This window comes from Rhinolophus hipposideros, assembly GCF_964194185.1.
Source record: "Rhinolophus hipposideros genome assembly, chromosome: 13".
In the NCBI taxonomy this organism is placed as follows: Eukaryota; Metazoa; Chordata; class Mammalia; order Chiroptera; family Rhinolophidae; genus Rhinolophus; species Rhinolophus hipposideros.
In genome coordinates this window covers 2,403,204-2,420,326 of record NC_138059.1, presented here as the reverse complement: position 1 = coordinate 2,420,326, position 17,123 = coordinate 2,403,204, and the positions used below count along the sequence as shown (strand labels likewise).

Sequence of the window (17,123 nt, the reverse complement as noted above, 5' to 3'; positions counted from 1 at the left end):
AACGACACCCTCCACGGCTAAGACTGAAGGGACAACAACTTGACTTGGAGGAAAGTCCTGGAAGTTCACACTGTTCCCCAATGGAGTCCTGTTCCCCTTCCCCAATAAAATCTTTAAAATATATATATATATACCGGTAACAAAAGATATATATATATATATACCGGTATATATATACTGGTAACAAAAGAGGAATACAAGACATGTTTGACTTCTGCAATTACAAGAGGTGCTCAAAGTGGTTCCAATCAGCATAATTTTAAGTTGTTTCCTTTCTTAAAATTTGTATATATATTTTTGACACCCTCTGTATATATTGTGCTGCCAGGTCACATACAAATGCACCAGTTCTCCTCCTTCTGGCCTTGGACACGGCTGTGGGGAAAGCAGGCAGCAAAAAACCTGAAACAGTTCGCCTCGAATAATATATCCACTTAAAATTCAAAACCAAAATCAAAGTGATGCAATTTGGTGAGAGCCTCCCATGGATGGGTTTTCTATGCAGCCGGTGTCTTTCTAACCCCAGGGGAGCGTTCACTGCTCAGACTGAGAGGCTGAGGGGGATCACTGCTGGGACCTGTGAAGTGGCTCCTACGACACATCTACCACTGACACACTTGCCAGGGCTGAGCAGAAAAGAAGAGACTGAAGCTGGGAAAAGGTAAGATCTCAGTAAGTGAAGGAATGGCTGCAGCCAGTACAAAGGCCGCAAGAACTGGAACTGGGGACAGCAGACCTTCAGTTCCCTTTGCTCTCCGTCAGCTAAGCAGAGATCAAGTCCACATTCTTCTCATTTGGGACCATTACAGACGATGCTGTCTGATGCCACATACTGGTTTCTCCGTCCTTTCTTTCCCGCTGCAGTCTCTGTCTGTGGCCGGAACTTGACTCATCCCCAAGCAGCCTACAGAACCCCCCGCACTGTTCCTCCCAGCATTCTCCACTCAGTATCATCTCCACACAACCTTACTCTGCAAGGTTTCAGCAATAACAAATGTACACTCTCTTTTATTTCAACAAATGACTGGCTTTTCTGATAGTTCTAAGCGCTTGTATTATACCTGGTAGAAGTGTCTAATTCTCCTGCAGGTAAAGTGGTCAAAACACCGAAACGCAGTACTTTCCATCAGGTATAACTAGCTAGATTGGGCTCAACAGCTTCTATTGATCAAACACCAACACATCCAATATCGATTTCACTGCTCATCAATTTCCATGGGAGTGTGTGTGGGGGGGGGGGTCCACGAGTTCCTCAGCCCACCCTCAAACTGTTTTCTCATCAGCAACTCGGCTGCCGAAAGCAAAACAAAGCACTTGTTTTTCTTCTTCTACACACTCCACAAACCGTATCGTGAAATTATCACAAAATATCAGGCTAGGGAAAGCATTCAACACGATGTTTCTTAAAAAAAAAAAAAAATCTGCAAACCTGAAGCGATTTCATTTCAGAATCAAGAGACACAATGAGATGTAGTCAGTGTGTGGGTCGCAAAGTATATGTACGCATGACTATGTGATTTCTATCTCTGCAAAGGAAGGAAGTTTTACAGTTTTTTATTATTTACCCTTTGTCATTGTTTGTGGTTAAGCCTGAAAATAAGAGAACTCATTATAAAATAATTAGGCACTGCAATAAAAGAGATTTTTGCTATATTATTTATAGTTACAGAAGGTGTTAAGAGGGGAAAAGAAAACCCACCTCTGTGTTTAAAAAAAAAAAAAGCAAAATTTCTTTCTCTGTTAAGAAAACATACACGTAATGCAGTAGAAAATTCAAGTCCATGCTAAGAGGAGCATAAACCATAGAATCAGAGCAAAGCCAATGCTGTGAATAAATTCAGAATTAACTGGACAAGCATGCTCAATGCAGTCAAAGAATTGGAAAGGCACACTTTACAAATCATTCACTTAGCCATGCTGGAGGAAGGATTTTCCTCTTCGACAGACAACATAGATCAGTCGAGTGCCCCATCAAACAAGGACCAAGCCATAATCAGGTGGCTAACAGTTCTGATTTAAAGTGACTTAAATCAGAATGTTCCAAAGATCACAATCCAGAAATGGTAACCGTTCATTCACACCATCATGAAACAAGCACTTAAAAAACAACCCAAAGCAACGAAGCACGTAGATCATGTACCTGGATCAATGAGAACCTCCTGTGCCCCTGGAAGAAAGAAGAGAGTGTGGTCTTTTATTTGGAAAACAAAAGTGCTTTTAAAGGTAACGACTAAGTCATCTTTCACAATTCACATAGCCTTGAAAAACCTGGGGGACTTCTAGCTGGTCAGAGAAGTAATTGCAAATAATGGTATGTTACCAGCTCAATGCCTTTTTGCTTTGGAAGGGAAAAAGCACAAGCTGCTATCACTCACAGCCCACACAGATGTGTAAAGCTCCTCCTCGCCTCCATCCCTCCCCACTTGCTAAGCTCATGTTCCCCAACTCTTCTCCAACACGTATGAGAATTTCTGACTTCCACAAATAACCCAAAGGACAAAGGAATAGTAATGTGTTTGTGCAAATGTATGCCCACACCTAGGAATTGGGGCAGGGGTGGGGAGAGAAGGTACCAGAAGGCTACATGTAACTTATCACAAGCCTCCTAAAATCTCACACTCCCTCTCTCTCTCTCTCTCTCTCTCTCTCTCTCTCTCTCTCTCTCTCTCTCTCTTTCTCTCTCTCTCTCTCTCTCTCTCACACACACACACACACACACACACACAAAATGAACTACTGGACACCTCACAAACGAAGGGTTTCCAACTTTTAAAAGGTCACTTTGCAGTTAGTTTAAAATACAAAATGGTTAACTTCATTATTATAAGAAGCTTTTGGAAGCTTTATTGTCCGCTAAACTATCCAAATGTCAGTGAGATCCGATGAGCCTCCTCTGTAGAATGTAATTTCGTGAGCCGGCAGAACACACCTGAAGAGGTACTGGTTCTAAGAGTCAGGCTTCTCGTCAGCTCTGGTCACCTGTAAGCACATTTCCAACATTCCAAAAGGTGTGTCCTAGTAACTGACCTACTAACTGACCTACCTAGTAACTGAAAACGCGGATTTATTCTAGCGTGTAGACAAAGAGGCCCCCGTTCGTGGTCCTAGTAAGAGCTGTTTGGTGTACTGCAACCTCTGTTTTTAAATGCAGACTGCAAAGCACTGCAATCTAGAAGCCAGGGTACAATGAAAGCAGGGGCTTTCTATGCATGATGCCTGACCATGGTGCGGGTTCTCAGAACAACGCTACAGAGTAGAGGGGACGATTAACCCACCCTGCGCGCGAGGAGACCGAAGCTCAGAGGAGCCAGCATGGTCCACCGGCATCTCCCAAGGACGCTGCGCCCGCGACAGGAGCTGACAAAGGTGCATGAGGGCACATTCAGCTGCGTGGAAACGGGGAATGCTGGATTCCAGGATAAGCCTCAAAGCTTTTTCTTCGGTGAAAAACCTGCTGCAATATATTATTGTGCTAGATCCTTTCAACAGGGATCGTGACAGAAGCTTTGTGAGCCTTTATCACTGTCTCTGAGCATTTGACCTCTCAGCGCGTCTAGTACTGACCTGGGGACCACAGTCAGCACACAGATGGCAGAGTGCGCACTTGTTTTACTCCATTTGTAAAACTCTCTCACATGCCTCACACAGTCAGCGATCACTCCTCACCGGTGTGCATGTACCACCTGAAGCAACCCTGTTCTGCATTTTAACTTTCCTTCATTGAATCCAGTGTGATCTGTAAGCCACATGGCCCAGAAAGTTTTTCAAAAAGAAAAGGCTCAACTACAAAAAATGGACAGCTTTTGACCAACTGAACCTGATCATGTAACTGGGCTTCTGGAAGCCCTTTTCTCTTATTCAATTCACTTCCAGGTACTTAGTTTTCTCGTCGGTGAGAGTGGCACAGGGACTTTGCTATCTGATTATCTGGCCCACTCAGAAGGCTCCCTGCGGTATGTGGATGGGGGGGAAAATAACTTGTGTTTGAGGAAATCACACAGTGAGAGAAGGGCGTCCTCCAGCCACGTCTCCACGGGCAGAAGTACCTCAGTGTGCTCAGAAATTCGATTATCGCCTTCATCAGCCTCCAATGGACTGATTTTACGGTAACCAAACTCCTAAGAGGCTGATGTGAGAAACCTGGAGTTTTGACTTCTCAGTGTAACAGGAGACGTAAAATTATCAATCAGACCAAAACAGTGGGCAGAGTTCAACAATCAGCACGGTGTCTCCCCAATGGCTGCCAGTATTTAAATCCCAGCTCTGCCACTTACTAGCTCTGCGACCTTAGTGACATTACTTACCCACTCTGGACTCAGTTTCCACATCTGTAAAACTGGGATAATGATCGAACCTACCTCTCCGGGTTGTCGTGAGAATTACAGGATTAAATTTGTTTACATAAAATGCTCAGAAAAATGTGTAGCAGTTTAAGTGCTCAAAAACATTAACTATTGAGGTGATTTTACAAACATCCATTCTAATCACCCTTTGTATTTCCTTGCTAGTCTATGTCCCAAAGGATATCTTTATTTCCCTAGTTACAAATCCTTGGTGAGCAGCCTTCTGTTCCAGTTCCACCCCATGACATGTTTAAACGGGGGCAAGAAACACACCTCCCCGCACCTCGGTTCGTGGAAGGCTTTCAAAGTCCTGGCCCCTCACCCACCCCACAAACGAAGTGAGTAATGAGGTTCGGGAGTCTGGGACACAAGCTGGCCATGTGAAGCCCTTTCCCCTTAGGTGCTGGCTGCCCTCAGAAAGCACCCAGGACACTGGGCTCTGCCACTCCTGATATGACAAGGACACACCTCGCATCGGAAGGCCTTCTAGTTCTGGGACGTGGTATGATACCCATCTTCCTGTGTCCCCAAAGTTCGTGGCTAAAGCAGCTTTATCAGTAACAGATGTGGGATCCATCTCCACCTGCCTACCCTTTTGTCCCATCTCTCAACTGGCTGGTGGCGAAAACAGGAATGCAATTTAATTACTGGATCCCTTTGAGCCCCAATATATAACAAATCATTCTGAGGCTTCAAGCAGGTGCAAAAATACTGCCCCATGACCACATCGCTGCTGCTGCTGCTGAGTTATGAGTATAGGAACCCATGACCCTCCTTAAATAGTTCACTCAGTTCTAAATTGGGTCTTCCTTCATAAAACCATCTTTTCCTATTGTAATTCCTTAGTAATTGCCAAAGACTATAAAATGATGGCTCTATACAAAGTAATATACAAAGTAATAGTTTATGAGATCTTTTATGAGGAACCCCTGGGCTAAACACTTCATGTAATTTCTCTCTAAATGTCACTATCTTGCAAAGCAGGTATTACGTGTTTCCCCGAAAATAAAAGCTAGCCGAACAATCATATCTGATGCATCTTTTGGAGAAAAATTAATATAAGACCCAGTATTATATTATGTTATATTATATTATATTATATTATACCCGGTATTATATCATGTTTGTTGTGTTGTGTTGTATTATACTATATTATCCCTGGTCTTATATTAAAATATATAAGACAGGGTCTTATATTAATTTTTGCTCCAAAAGACGCATTAGAGCTGATTGTGCAGCTGGGTCTCATTTTCGGGAAAACATGGTAGCATCCCCATTTTGCAGGTGAGGAAAAGACTCAGGAAGAACTGACTCCAATCCGCATGGCTAAGTGGTGCCATGCGCATTCAAACCCAGGTGAATAAACGAGGCTTCTGCCATGAGACCATATCACCTGCCACCAATTAACACGCAGCAGCAGGTTCAGAACTCGGGGTTCAATGTGGTTTTCATCTTCAAGGTACTCCAGAGACCGTTTCTATCTTTTCTATAAAATCATGGCTGACTGGTTTCTAATATTGGAAGAAAAGCCTAATTTCGCCACTGTTCACACAGCTTGCCTGAATTTTTCACGCTGAGATGACAGAGTAGAAATAAGATATAACTAGAATCATTTTTCCAGGTATCCAGCCAGTGACCTATTCTGAAGCATTAAACACAGAAATCAAATTAAAGGAACGTGTTTTGAGTCTTCTTTTCCAAATACGGAACTTAAGGCTTTTTAAAGGTGCAACAGCGCCACCTATGGCCAAAAAAGAATTTCCAAGTTGCTGGAAAAGATGGAACCAAAAAATTGCCTGCACAATGAAGAAATTATCAGTCAAGTTTTATAAAAATAGGATGCTCAGAGACCTAACTAAAAGCTTAGCTAGTACATACTGAATTCTGCTTCAGGGAAGAGAGTGTTATTCGGTACTTAACCTGAAATCTTTAACACTCCTGGATGTAAACAAAAGACATAGGCTCTTGGGAACTAATCTTAGGGCACGAAGGGATCTTGGCCTCCAAGCCAGTTTCTTTGTTTAACGGATTAGGAAGACTGAGACAGGGGAATCTGTCCTTCCAGCCTCAGGGGCAAAGCTTACTCCTGTCCCCAGGGTCTTGCACTACACCAAAACCAACAGGTCTACACTAACCCTACTCATAAAAATCACATCTGCATTTTTCCAACAGTAGGTAGTCTCAGTGTCCTGCAAAAGACATCCCAAAGGGTTCGAGACCAGAAATCGTACAATTTTGTGGAAATACCAAACGCTGATGTACATATTAAAACAGCATGAGCGTGCCTTTCATTCCTTCTATAAAGGAAAAGTGACAGGTTTCAAATCAACAGTTTGATTTTTTTTTTTTTTTACTTATTAAGGGAACAGAAAAAAATCAAAATTTCCTTCAATCACAAAGGAGATAAGCTTATTCCCAGAAAACTCCTCAATATCAGTGTTTCTAAACTTAGTGGCTGTGGTCAAATTCCTAGTTGTTTAAGTGTTTTAGTGGATGATTATAAAGCCATATGAATTCTGAGTTGCACCTTCTATGCAAATAATCTTTCAGCTCTTCAGCTTACGGCAAGTTAGCTTTTCCCTATCTTACTAGAATGCCACTGATTTCATCCAAACCTCATACTGCACTAAAAAAAAAAAAAACTGTAACTGAATCCTGATCACTGTAGAGCATAGCCCTATATGTCACGTGCATTGAAAATGCATTGGAAAAAAACACCGTCCTCAGTAGTCAAAGTTGTGATCTAACTCACTGTGACAAATTTTTACTGAGAACCTCTTAAGGGATATCTATATATATTATCTAACTCTCACAACCATACAAGGTAAATGACATCATTCTAACTTCACAAATGAGGAAATAGACTTCAGCCATAAAAAACAAAGTTGACACGTCCCATAAAACTTAAATATTCACCATCAGGAAAGAAAAGAGCATAGATTTTTATTTTCTGTCAACATTCAGTGACTTAATCTTTTCTTCCATACTGAAGCCACAGAAAACCAATTCAGTCTTTATAAATTTTTCTCTCAACAAGCATCACTAGAAAACAAACAAGCAATAAGTCATTAGCAATGGCTGGATTTTCAAAACCCACTTCTCTTTTGCACTGTTAATGACTTTTAATGTTTTGGTTTTAGTGCTTACAGAGTTAAAATTAAAAATATTGACGTTTTAGGTCATTAGCTGAGGATAAAACATTTGTAAAAATAAATATAAAATTTTAACCTATGCTACTCTGCCTATTACTCTCACTGATCTTCCCCTTTTCAGGCTGAGACCACTAAAATCTGTCCTTTATGAACTCACAGACGTCCAGGTAATAAGTCCATGGGAGGCTGCTGAGAGGGGCCATTGAGAAAGCATACTGTGCAGGGACCCACCTGGGTTCAAGTTCCGAGTCTGCCACTCGCCAGCTGCATGATTTGGCAAGTTACCTCATCCTGTTAAACCTCAATGCCTCTCCTGCACAAAGGAGATACCAGCCCTCAAAGGCCTGCAGTGAGGTGACACGTGCAGAAAGCATTTAGCACAGCCACTGGCCTCTGTGGTGCTGAATAATTCATCGACAGTTTAATAATTATGATAATAACGATGACTGTTAATTGTCACGCAGCAGCCTACCCGTCTGTCCCCTTGCACCTACCCCTAAAGAAAGGAGAGTCTGTGAGACTGATGCTTTCAGGGACTTTACTTCACCTTTGTGCTTACACCTTATGTCTCCCTGTTTGGCTGCAAAGGATGGCTGGTTAGTCAATGACGGGTAAGATTCCTCAAGGGAGGAACGACCTAAGCCAGGCACAGTCGCATAGGGACCATCTGGAGAACTCACGGGGTTGACAGAGGTGGGCACAGACCCCCACGGTCCCCCGGCTAAGGAGAGCTTCTGCCTCCGTGGCTAGATTCCTTCCCACAACCTGCTTGGGAAGAGATTCGATGATGCAGTTTTCCATCTATTCATATGCATAAAGGTTTGTCCTTCGAGAAGGCACATAGAACAATGACTAAGACATCCTGAGACTTTCGGTTCCGGCTGCCTGAAGGCAAGGGTAATTGGTTTGAATCAGTTTCCTAGGATAATGTGTGAGATTCACAGATCTTGAGACTAACAAGCTTTACTTTTACTTCCTCATTTGTTAACCAATAAAAGCTATGCATTGGCCGATTGGGGCTCTCAGTCCCTGAGGCTGGAGTCCCTCGGCCCCACTTGCACTCTAGTCTTGGCTACTGTATTTCTTAACCCTGCGCCGCCCTTCTTGCTTCCCACAGCTCTTGTCGTGCAGGACGCGACAGTTAATAAATTAAGAAAGACCAAATAATAGAAATAACCATAAAAAAGAAATATTTACTAGTCGATAAGCATTTGCTTTTAAATTGACTGCAGAGTATCCTACTGATTTTTTTAATAAACTAAGTTTTGTCCATTAATTATAGATTTGCAGGTTCATATACAAGTCTCCAGAAAAAAAGAATTAGTAGCCTCTAACCTCTGAATACTAGGAAAGTTTTTTTGTTTTGTTTTGTTTTGTTTTAATTAAAGCAAAAAAAGGTAGGGACTACAGAATTCTTTTGAAACTAAGATAACTTTAAGATGGAAACAATTCCTTTTCTCAGAGGAAATCTGCTTGAAAACCAGGTTATCTGGATCTGAGATGCCAAGTGTTTTAACATTAACAACAACAATATTATTGACAATAGTATTTATCAAGTGCTGGGTATTTCTATGTATATCTCCTTCAACCTTCACAAGAACTCTGTGAATAAGAACTATTACTATCATACCCAATTTATAGATAAGGAAATTGAGGCACAGAGCAATTGCTCTAGCTCACCTTGGTATTAAATGATGTCTGTATTTCTGCAGCTTTGCTGCTGGAAGAGGAACCTGATATACTCAAGGGGCAATGCGAAGTCATCAGTTTGTCTGGTCCGCATCTCACACCGCTGATGCCATCGGCTCTTGGTGCTCAAGATGAGGCTGCCACTACAGACTGACTAATCTCGAGATTAATAGCCAAGACCAAGAGACGTATCTGCTGCTGATACCAAGACTGTCCATGGATCTGGACCTCTTACTGCTTGGAAAAGGCAGTGAATTCGTTACTAGATGAATAAGCATTACTCTTCCAGCTCCCATCTGAGCTTCACTGGATATTTCCCCCATAGACAGACTGCCTTCAACAGTAAAAAGTTCCTAAGTTCTTTTTGCAAAGTTAAATAAAGACATTTCTCCATTGCAGACAGGGCTGTTTTTCAAAACAGTTGAAAACTGGTTTTTGCCTACATTCAGCAAGGGGTGAAAAATGAAACATTGTTCTGAAAGTCTCTGGAGCCTCCCTAATCACACCAGAACAATCTCAACACATTATAACTCTTCAAATTGGGGGGGAGGGGGGAGCCACACACCCCCACCTCCAACCTTTGGCACTCCCAGAGAGACTTTCTCCTGGAGAGAATAAAACAGGCTTTCACCTTTCTGAGTGTGTTGGAGACCCTACCTAGTCCTTGGTAGCTGCCTGGAGAAGACAGTAGGACTTCAGGTGTTGTAATCTCATACCAGAGAGAGTAATTAGAACAACAAGGAATAAATACAGGTGGGGAACACTGACAGAATCAAAGCACAAGAAAGGGAGGAGCAGAGATATATGTTCAAAACTCAGAGCTCATCCCTTCACAGCCTGCTTTATCTTCCTTTCAAGTAACTGATACACCACTGAGATCAACAGGAACAGCTCTGCTGAAGAATGGTAAAGTGTCTTCAAGAACCATTATAGATTCATCTAAGTCGTTCTACGAAGAGTGCACCCAGATTCTGACAGTGCAGCTTCTGTAACTGGTCCATAAAGGTGGTCTCTGCAGTCTTTGCTGATGACGGGGGATGATATATAATTCAGGGGGAAAAGGAATGCAAGCATTTCCCTATCCAATACACATTAACTACTGTGGGCTTTCTCTTTGGGGATAAAATGTCTAAAAATCTCATGGAACAGAAAGCACCTAGCAGTTTTGTGTCTAACCTGGATCACTGCCTTCGTTCTTCCTATCTTTGTGACCTAGGCAATATGACAATCATATCCTGAACCATTAAAGGCAAGTTCACTCATTAAGGACCAAAAGGGTACAGTTCATTCAACAAGTGTGTGTGTGTGCTTCTCCAGACTTTTTACACTTCACTGGTGCTAACAAACACAAGCAAATCAGACTTAACTTATGAAGAGAACTTCATCATCCAGGAGAAAATAAGAACCAGCCACCAGGCCCTGAATTAGCTGGTATGTCTGACCTCTGGGACTTGCTTCACCCAACATACAGAAATTATGAAAAAGACACAGACACAGAACTTCTAGGTCAACCTGCCATGAAATTTTACGCAAGTGTTCCAACCAGTCATGGCAGTCCATTAACAGTATTTAATAAGATCCATAAATATTCAATAAAATCAGAAGAAAATATCTGCCGTGCAAGATTTTGGACTCCACAGACTCCATACTTTATTCAAACATTAGTCAGGCCGAACTCGAGGGAGAGGTAATCAATTGCACCTGCTTGCTTAAGGACTGACTGAGTCCAGGCCACGGAAAGGGCAGCGCTCACCTGGTCGATGTCTGTTGGCTGCTTCAGCAGCAAGTGAGCTCCCCGGGAACCTCCGAGCTCCCGTCTTACCACCGGTTCCACCAGGATAGTGATAGATGACAGACGCCGAACACAACCCTTCAAGGGCCGCTGGGCATTGAAAAAAAAAAAAAAAAAAAAACAATGAGTGCGAATTTCAGTGCCTAAGAATGATTTGAACACTTGAGGTGGGAATGCCAATTCTCCCCCAAAACAAAGATCGAACCTGCAGATCACGGTTACAAACAGGTACATGCCACCTATCATCTTCCACGTGCCCGTGTCAAGGCTGGCCACACAGAAAACTCTCACGCTACTCAAGGTTTCACGGAGGGACTGCGTCCCCATGTGAAACAGGCCAGCCCCTCAGCCACGCACACATTCTTTCATTTCACCAACAGTGCAGTGCGCACAGCAGTGCGCACAAGTAGCAGCCTCTGCACCAGATTCTGACACTACCAAGATGTGGGGCAGGAAATGCCCCAGACTGGGAATATTTCAAAGTCATGCCACCCCAGCAGGACCACAGCGCCTAACCACATCAGGCACCCTAAGGGGCTTTCTCCTGACCACAGCAGACACCTGCGGCCTCGTCTCCCCTGAAAAGGCCACTGCTTTTCCTTGGAGTACATGACGGGCTTCTATCAATGGCGGTGACAACCTAAGAATCTCAAGCGTGGCCATGGGCCGTCCTAGCCCTTTGGGTGCAGAGCTATTTTTTCTCTGTTTCTCTCTTATTTCAACTAATAGTTGCCATAATGACACATCTGATCGTCTCCATCGGATAACCTTACCTCCCAGCCACAGGAAGTCGTTCACGGAGCGCAGGAGCTCCACGGACATGTGGTAATGCACGAGCGAGTCCTGCAGCATGCCAGCCTGCAGGCACAGGTCCCCCACGTGCTTGCGCATGCGCCCCTGGCACCGCTTCTTGTAGTGTCTGAAACAGAAAACGCACGGAGACGGGTCACCACTAATGCGCTAAGTGTGCCCCGAAAGCATCCCGGCTAAGCGCTGTGCAACTCTCGCTACAAAGAAAAAACAAAAAACAAAAAACACACGCTAAGAGGGCAGCTGGAGGCTCGGTAACTGAAAGCCAGCAGCCGTCATCACCAGTCCGTGAGCTGGGACGGTCCTGACTTCAAAAACAGTTACGCTTTCAATGGTGGACGTGACTTCTACCGTGCATTTCGCTTAGGCAATATTAGAGGAGGGTTTTTATTTTCAGATTTGCCAGTCACGACATTAGCACGAGAAAGTTCATTTCAGCTTTTTAGAAACTCAATTCTCTTCCACGTTCTGAACTTCAAACCTATTATTATTTTATAAAGAGAGCTACGCTGCATAGCACAAGCCAAGCACTTGGCTTTTGCAACCAAGACCTTTGGCTTCACTATTTCCGAGCGAGCTTCAGCACTGTTTGGAGAGGGCGGGACTGGGCGCTCGCTAACTGCTCTTTACATACTGGCAAGGACGGTCCCCTAAATAATGCAAAGGCCTTACGTCCGCATCAACTCAGAAACCAAAGACACTACACCAGCATCTTCCTGTACTGTTTTTCCTTTTTTTCAAGACAAAATAACAGCTGTGTTAAATTTCTTTGACCATGAAAGCAATCTTATCACAAATAAGCACCCCTATAAATCCAAAAGGTATGATATTTCCAGCTCCATGAATGTGGTTGACAGATCTCAATACAAAGTTAAATGCCGTCAACTCGAATTCTCCCGAGCTCAACCACTCCTTGGCCAGCCTGGAATTTAGCGTTTCTGTTCCAGGTATTGGCTGAAGTAAGACCAACCCATGAGGCAGAGGGAGAGAACAGGGAACCAGCCTCCATGTTCTCCACCTGGTCTCAGGCACGGTTACCATGCCCCCCTGCCCCCCCAACACTAACAAGCCCCCCTGTAAGGGAAGACTACATCTGAACTGCCGCTGCCATCCCCAAGTGACACCTGTCACCTCTCTCCCCCACTGGTCACCTCAACAGCTCATAATGATCTTCTGACTCCCTCCACTTGGCCCCTACTACACACACACTCACACACTCTCACACACACACATACACACTCTCTCACACACACTCACACACACTCACACACACTCACACACTCACACACACTCTCACATACTCTCTCACATACACACTCACACACATACACTCTCACACACTCACACACACTCACACACACACTCTCTCATACACACTCACACACACACTCACGTTTTCCCAAACCGCCCCCCTGCAAACCCTCCAAAGGTTCCCAGCACAGTTCTGGCCCCTCCCACTGCCCGGCCCACCACTGCTCCCTGCTCTCGCAGCCTTACTGATTTCTGGCCTCCCGGGTGACCTCAGGCTCTACCTGGACTTCTGTCTCAGTACTTCCCACTCTCCTGAGGGCTCATTCTGTCATTTCTCAAGGCAGCCTTCCCTGCCTCCAACCTCTGCACTTTGGCTTAGGTGTCCCTGCTGTGTTCCTAGAATGTTCTGTGCTGAATCAACTTCTGACGTCTGTAAGCTCCAAAGAGGCGAGTCTGTTTTGCTCACTATTGTGTATCGACCCGTCTCCTCTGGATTCAAAAACAAAGGAATGGATGGGTCTCAAATGCACACAGAGCTGTCACTGCCCATCCCAACCCTTCCCTCTGCAGAACGTCAGGAGAGGCAAAACCAGGACTAACTCTCCTCTACGTCACTCCCTGCTGGCACCTTCCCCACTCCCTCTGCTGTCAGTTCTCACAAAGACAAGCCCCTCCAAAGCCCTCAATGACCAGGCCTTCTCCAGCGCTTCCCCAGGGGAGAACCCTCCCACCCTGAACTCCGGGGCAGCGACCCCTTAGAGCTTCTCAGCACAGGGTAACCTCCCCCAGCCACTGCCCCACAAGCCTCCAGCCCTCACCTGGGCTGCTCCTGCCACCTGAGCCACCCTCCTGGCCGCTTCACCTGGCAGACTCCCATGCTGTCTTCAGAACTCAATGCTGAGCCCTCTGCCTCCAGGAACTCTCCCCTGACAGTGTCCTTAGCTCTCAGCTGGGTTGCCCCCCAGGACAGGTCAGCCTAGTTACCATCTGGATGCCTGTCCATCCCTCCATCAAGACCATGACCTCTCTGAGGGCATTTGGGGAGAGGGAAGGGAAGAGCAACAGGCAAAACCACAGCCCACAGCGCAAAGTCAAGGATTCTCACATAGTGGGTCACATGCCACTGGACCTGTGGGGAACAGCCACTGGACCTGTGGGGAACAAAGGTCCACTTCACAGCTGTGCAGGTATCTTACTCTGATGTCAACCCACTGTGCTGTGTAAGGACTCCTATCCTCACCTGATGTCGAACAATGGGATAGAATAATGTAATAGAAACTCCTGTACTTGTGAGAAACAGCGGGCCAGTCCGTCCCTCACAGAACGCCATTCCAAAGCCTCTCCCTTCGGGCGTGGCAGTGCATACCCGCCTTCCCTCACCAGGAAAAGGACTTAGTATCCTTTAAAATCACCTTTCCTCCCCCAATAACACAACCGTAGGTTTTTAATACTCGGCGAAGGTTACAAGTACTACGATGATACTCACTCAGCAGATTTGAATTAGGCTTGAACACTACTCCCAACGTGTCAGACTGACATTTACTTTAAAGCAGCCTGCCTGAACTCTTCCCAAAAAGGAAATTACTCCATCTTCTCAGAGACTGAACAAAGGCGCACTTCTGCTGGGGCAAAGGCAGCCCAGCACATTTTCAAAAATGAAAGTGCCATCGTTGAGATCAGAAACTACTCGTTTGGAAAACATAGAATTTTGACAAAAATGAGTCATCTAAATACGCTCACAGCTTCTCATATTAAGGTCATGTGATTCAACAGAACTATGAAATATTTTAAATAATGTGAAAATACTTTGGAGGAAATTGCCAAAATACCACACAAGAAAAATTCTGTCGTAGACTGACATACAGGAAGGGCCTTAACTGCCCCAAGACCAGGTCATCCCAGGGTTACCAGCATCTGCGACTGAATGAAATACGCAGGTTGGGCGGCTGGCTGCGTGGTACCTGACACCGTCATGCTCGTTCCCCTCCCCCCTTACCCCGGACTTCTTCCCCCTAACAAGTATTAAGCCCCTGTGACAGGCTGTCTCAGCCTTCTGGGAACCTCCCAAAGGAGTGCATGACACTTAGAAAGACCCAAAGGGAAGTGCATCCTCCACAGTAACTGTCGACGTCCTTAACAGGTTTGTTTCCTTTTTCAAGTCTATTTTTTGGGGGGCAAAGACTATTCTGGAACTATCCAACAACCCAACATGCCAGCTCCTCCTCCCAATTCCCCATCACCTCTCTCCTTGGATCCGCGACGCGACCTGCCTCTGAGTCCCCTCGGCTAGGCCTCCCGCCCTCCTCGGGCCTGCGTCCCTCCCTCACGGATGACTGTGACCCTACCTTCTCCCCACTCCCACCAACTCCGGCTCCTAAGAAGGCTCACCTCCTACGCCCTGCCTGCCACCAGAGCAAGCACCCTGAGACGCCCCCTCAGATTTCTTTAGGAGCTGCCCCGCCCCAGCACGTCTGGGATACAGGGCCGCCACTTCTCAAATCCCAAACTGCTTGAATAACTAACCTCCACGACCCGGGCTTTCCTCCAAGGCCGTGGGCACAGCCCGGACTCCCTCCCACCTCTCTAGATGAGCTCATCCAGGGTCACATTTAAATGCAAGCCAAATACTAACAGCTCCCCATGGACGTTGCTCATCTAGCTCCTTCACCTGCGTTCCAGGCTCATGACACTAATGGCCACTTTGAAATCGTCACTTGAATGTCGAATAAGCATCTAAAAACCACATCCAACATGGACTCTGGAATGGGGCCCCCAGCAGGAAAGGGCCAGTCTTCCCCATTTGGACCGAGGCCTCCTGGCCAGCATGGTGATGGCAAACCTTTCCCGATGGGTGAGATGGCCCAGGGGGAGATTACAAGGTCTGGGGCCACCGAAGAGTCCCCCCTCAGGGCTGACCCTGCGTGTTGGAGTTTCCTCACTGCAAAGTCACGACACGCCCCTCAGTGACGGGCAGAGGCCTCCACAAATACAGACACGGCTGTCTTGCCAACATGGGGTTCAAAGTAAAGGCTGGTTCAGACAAGGGCCTGTACGGTTGCTAACGGTGAACGGCACACCTGGCTCTGAACGCATACTGGCTAAAGCAGAGGGGACTCTCTGGCCCATTACGGAGGTCCTTGTGCCCACGAGACCCAAACAAACTAGCCATTTAGGAGAAGGCCGTATTTTCCTGAGACTTAGAAAAGTCACCCTCATTAAGGGGGCACCAGATGGGCATCTTTCTTAGAGGGGCCTGCGCCCCCTTTATGAAGGAAAGTGGCTAAGGTGAAGTCCAGTCCACGGCATGCTCAAGGTGAAAGCAAAAGCAACCCTGGCAGCTGCTGCCTCCAGCAGCGTCCCTCCGCGGCCAGCGCCCCCAGGCCGGGCACGCTTCTGCCGCTGACTGCCAAGGAGAAGCCTCATGCACATCGCCCAGCGGCAGCCAAGGATCACGTGCCCAGTGCGCTCATCTAAAAGCCGGAATCAAGCAAGGCGCTCGAGTCTTCGACTTTCCAAGTTTAAACAGCCCAGAAATACCCCTCTGCAGCCACCAAAATCAATTAGCATCTCACTCCCTCCAAACACATTTTTAAAAAATGAGTAAGGGCTCATTGGTCACAAATACTCAGTAAGACCAACCAGTTCCCCAGAGCAAGAGTTTTAGTAGATCTCAAACACTGCTGGGTTACGTGCTAGGAAAGCCTCAATTCAAAACAAAAAATTAGAAAATAAAAGGACGACCAGGATAACACATGGATCAAGGCAGCGGTAAGTTTTTGTTTTTCAAGCGATGAAGGTGATGAGAAGGCAGCTCGGGGGGTCTAGCTATGGTCAAAGCAGTACGTTCACAGCCTACCTTTTCAGACCCAACAACATACTCACAGGGCGGTATGATAGAAAAAAAAGGAAAAGAAAAGAAAGAGGAACAAGCAAAAATTAGAAACACACAAGAACAAAAATAACGTTGACAGCTTCATGACAGTCCGTGTGTGAGCATTTACCGCCGGCTGTGGTGAGGCGGGGGACACACGTGATGTTTAAGTAAGACCCACCCCCACCTGCTGCTCCGGAGAAGCCTGGACCTGA

At 45.7% G+C, this 17,123-nt stretch overlaps 1 protein-coding gene across 6 annotated transcripts in view; it reads right to left on the bottom strand.

Annotated features, from left to right (window-relative positions):
- Positions 1–17,123, bottom strand: part of TRAPPC9 (trafficking protein particle complex subunit 9) — a 343,110-nt gene that overhangs the window by 310,838 nt on the left and 15,149 nt on the right. For 3 of the 6 annotated variants that reach the window (XM_081071109.1, XM_081071108.1, XM_081071107.1), the window contains 3 exons: positions 11,750–11,895; positions 10,938–11,066; positions 2,141–2,167 (listed from right to left, as the gene is read on the bottom strand). In XM_081071109.1, coding sequence (XP_080927235.1) covers positions 2,141–2,167; positions 10,938–11,066; positions 11,750–11,895 — 302 coding nt within the window. The remainder of the gene's footprint in view (positions 1–2,140; positions 2,168–10,937; positions 11,067–11,749; positions 11,896–17,123) is intronic. The other 3 variants (XM_081071112.1, XM_081071111.1, XM_081071110.1) reach the window with 1 other exon arrangement.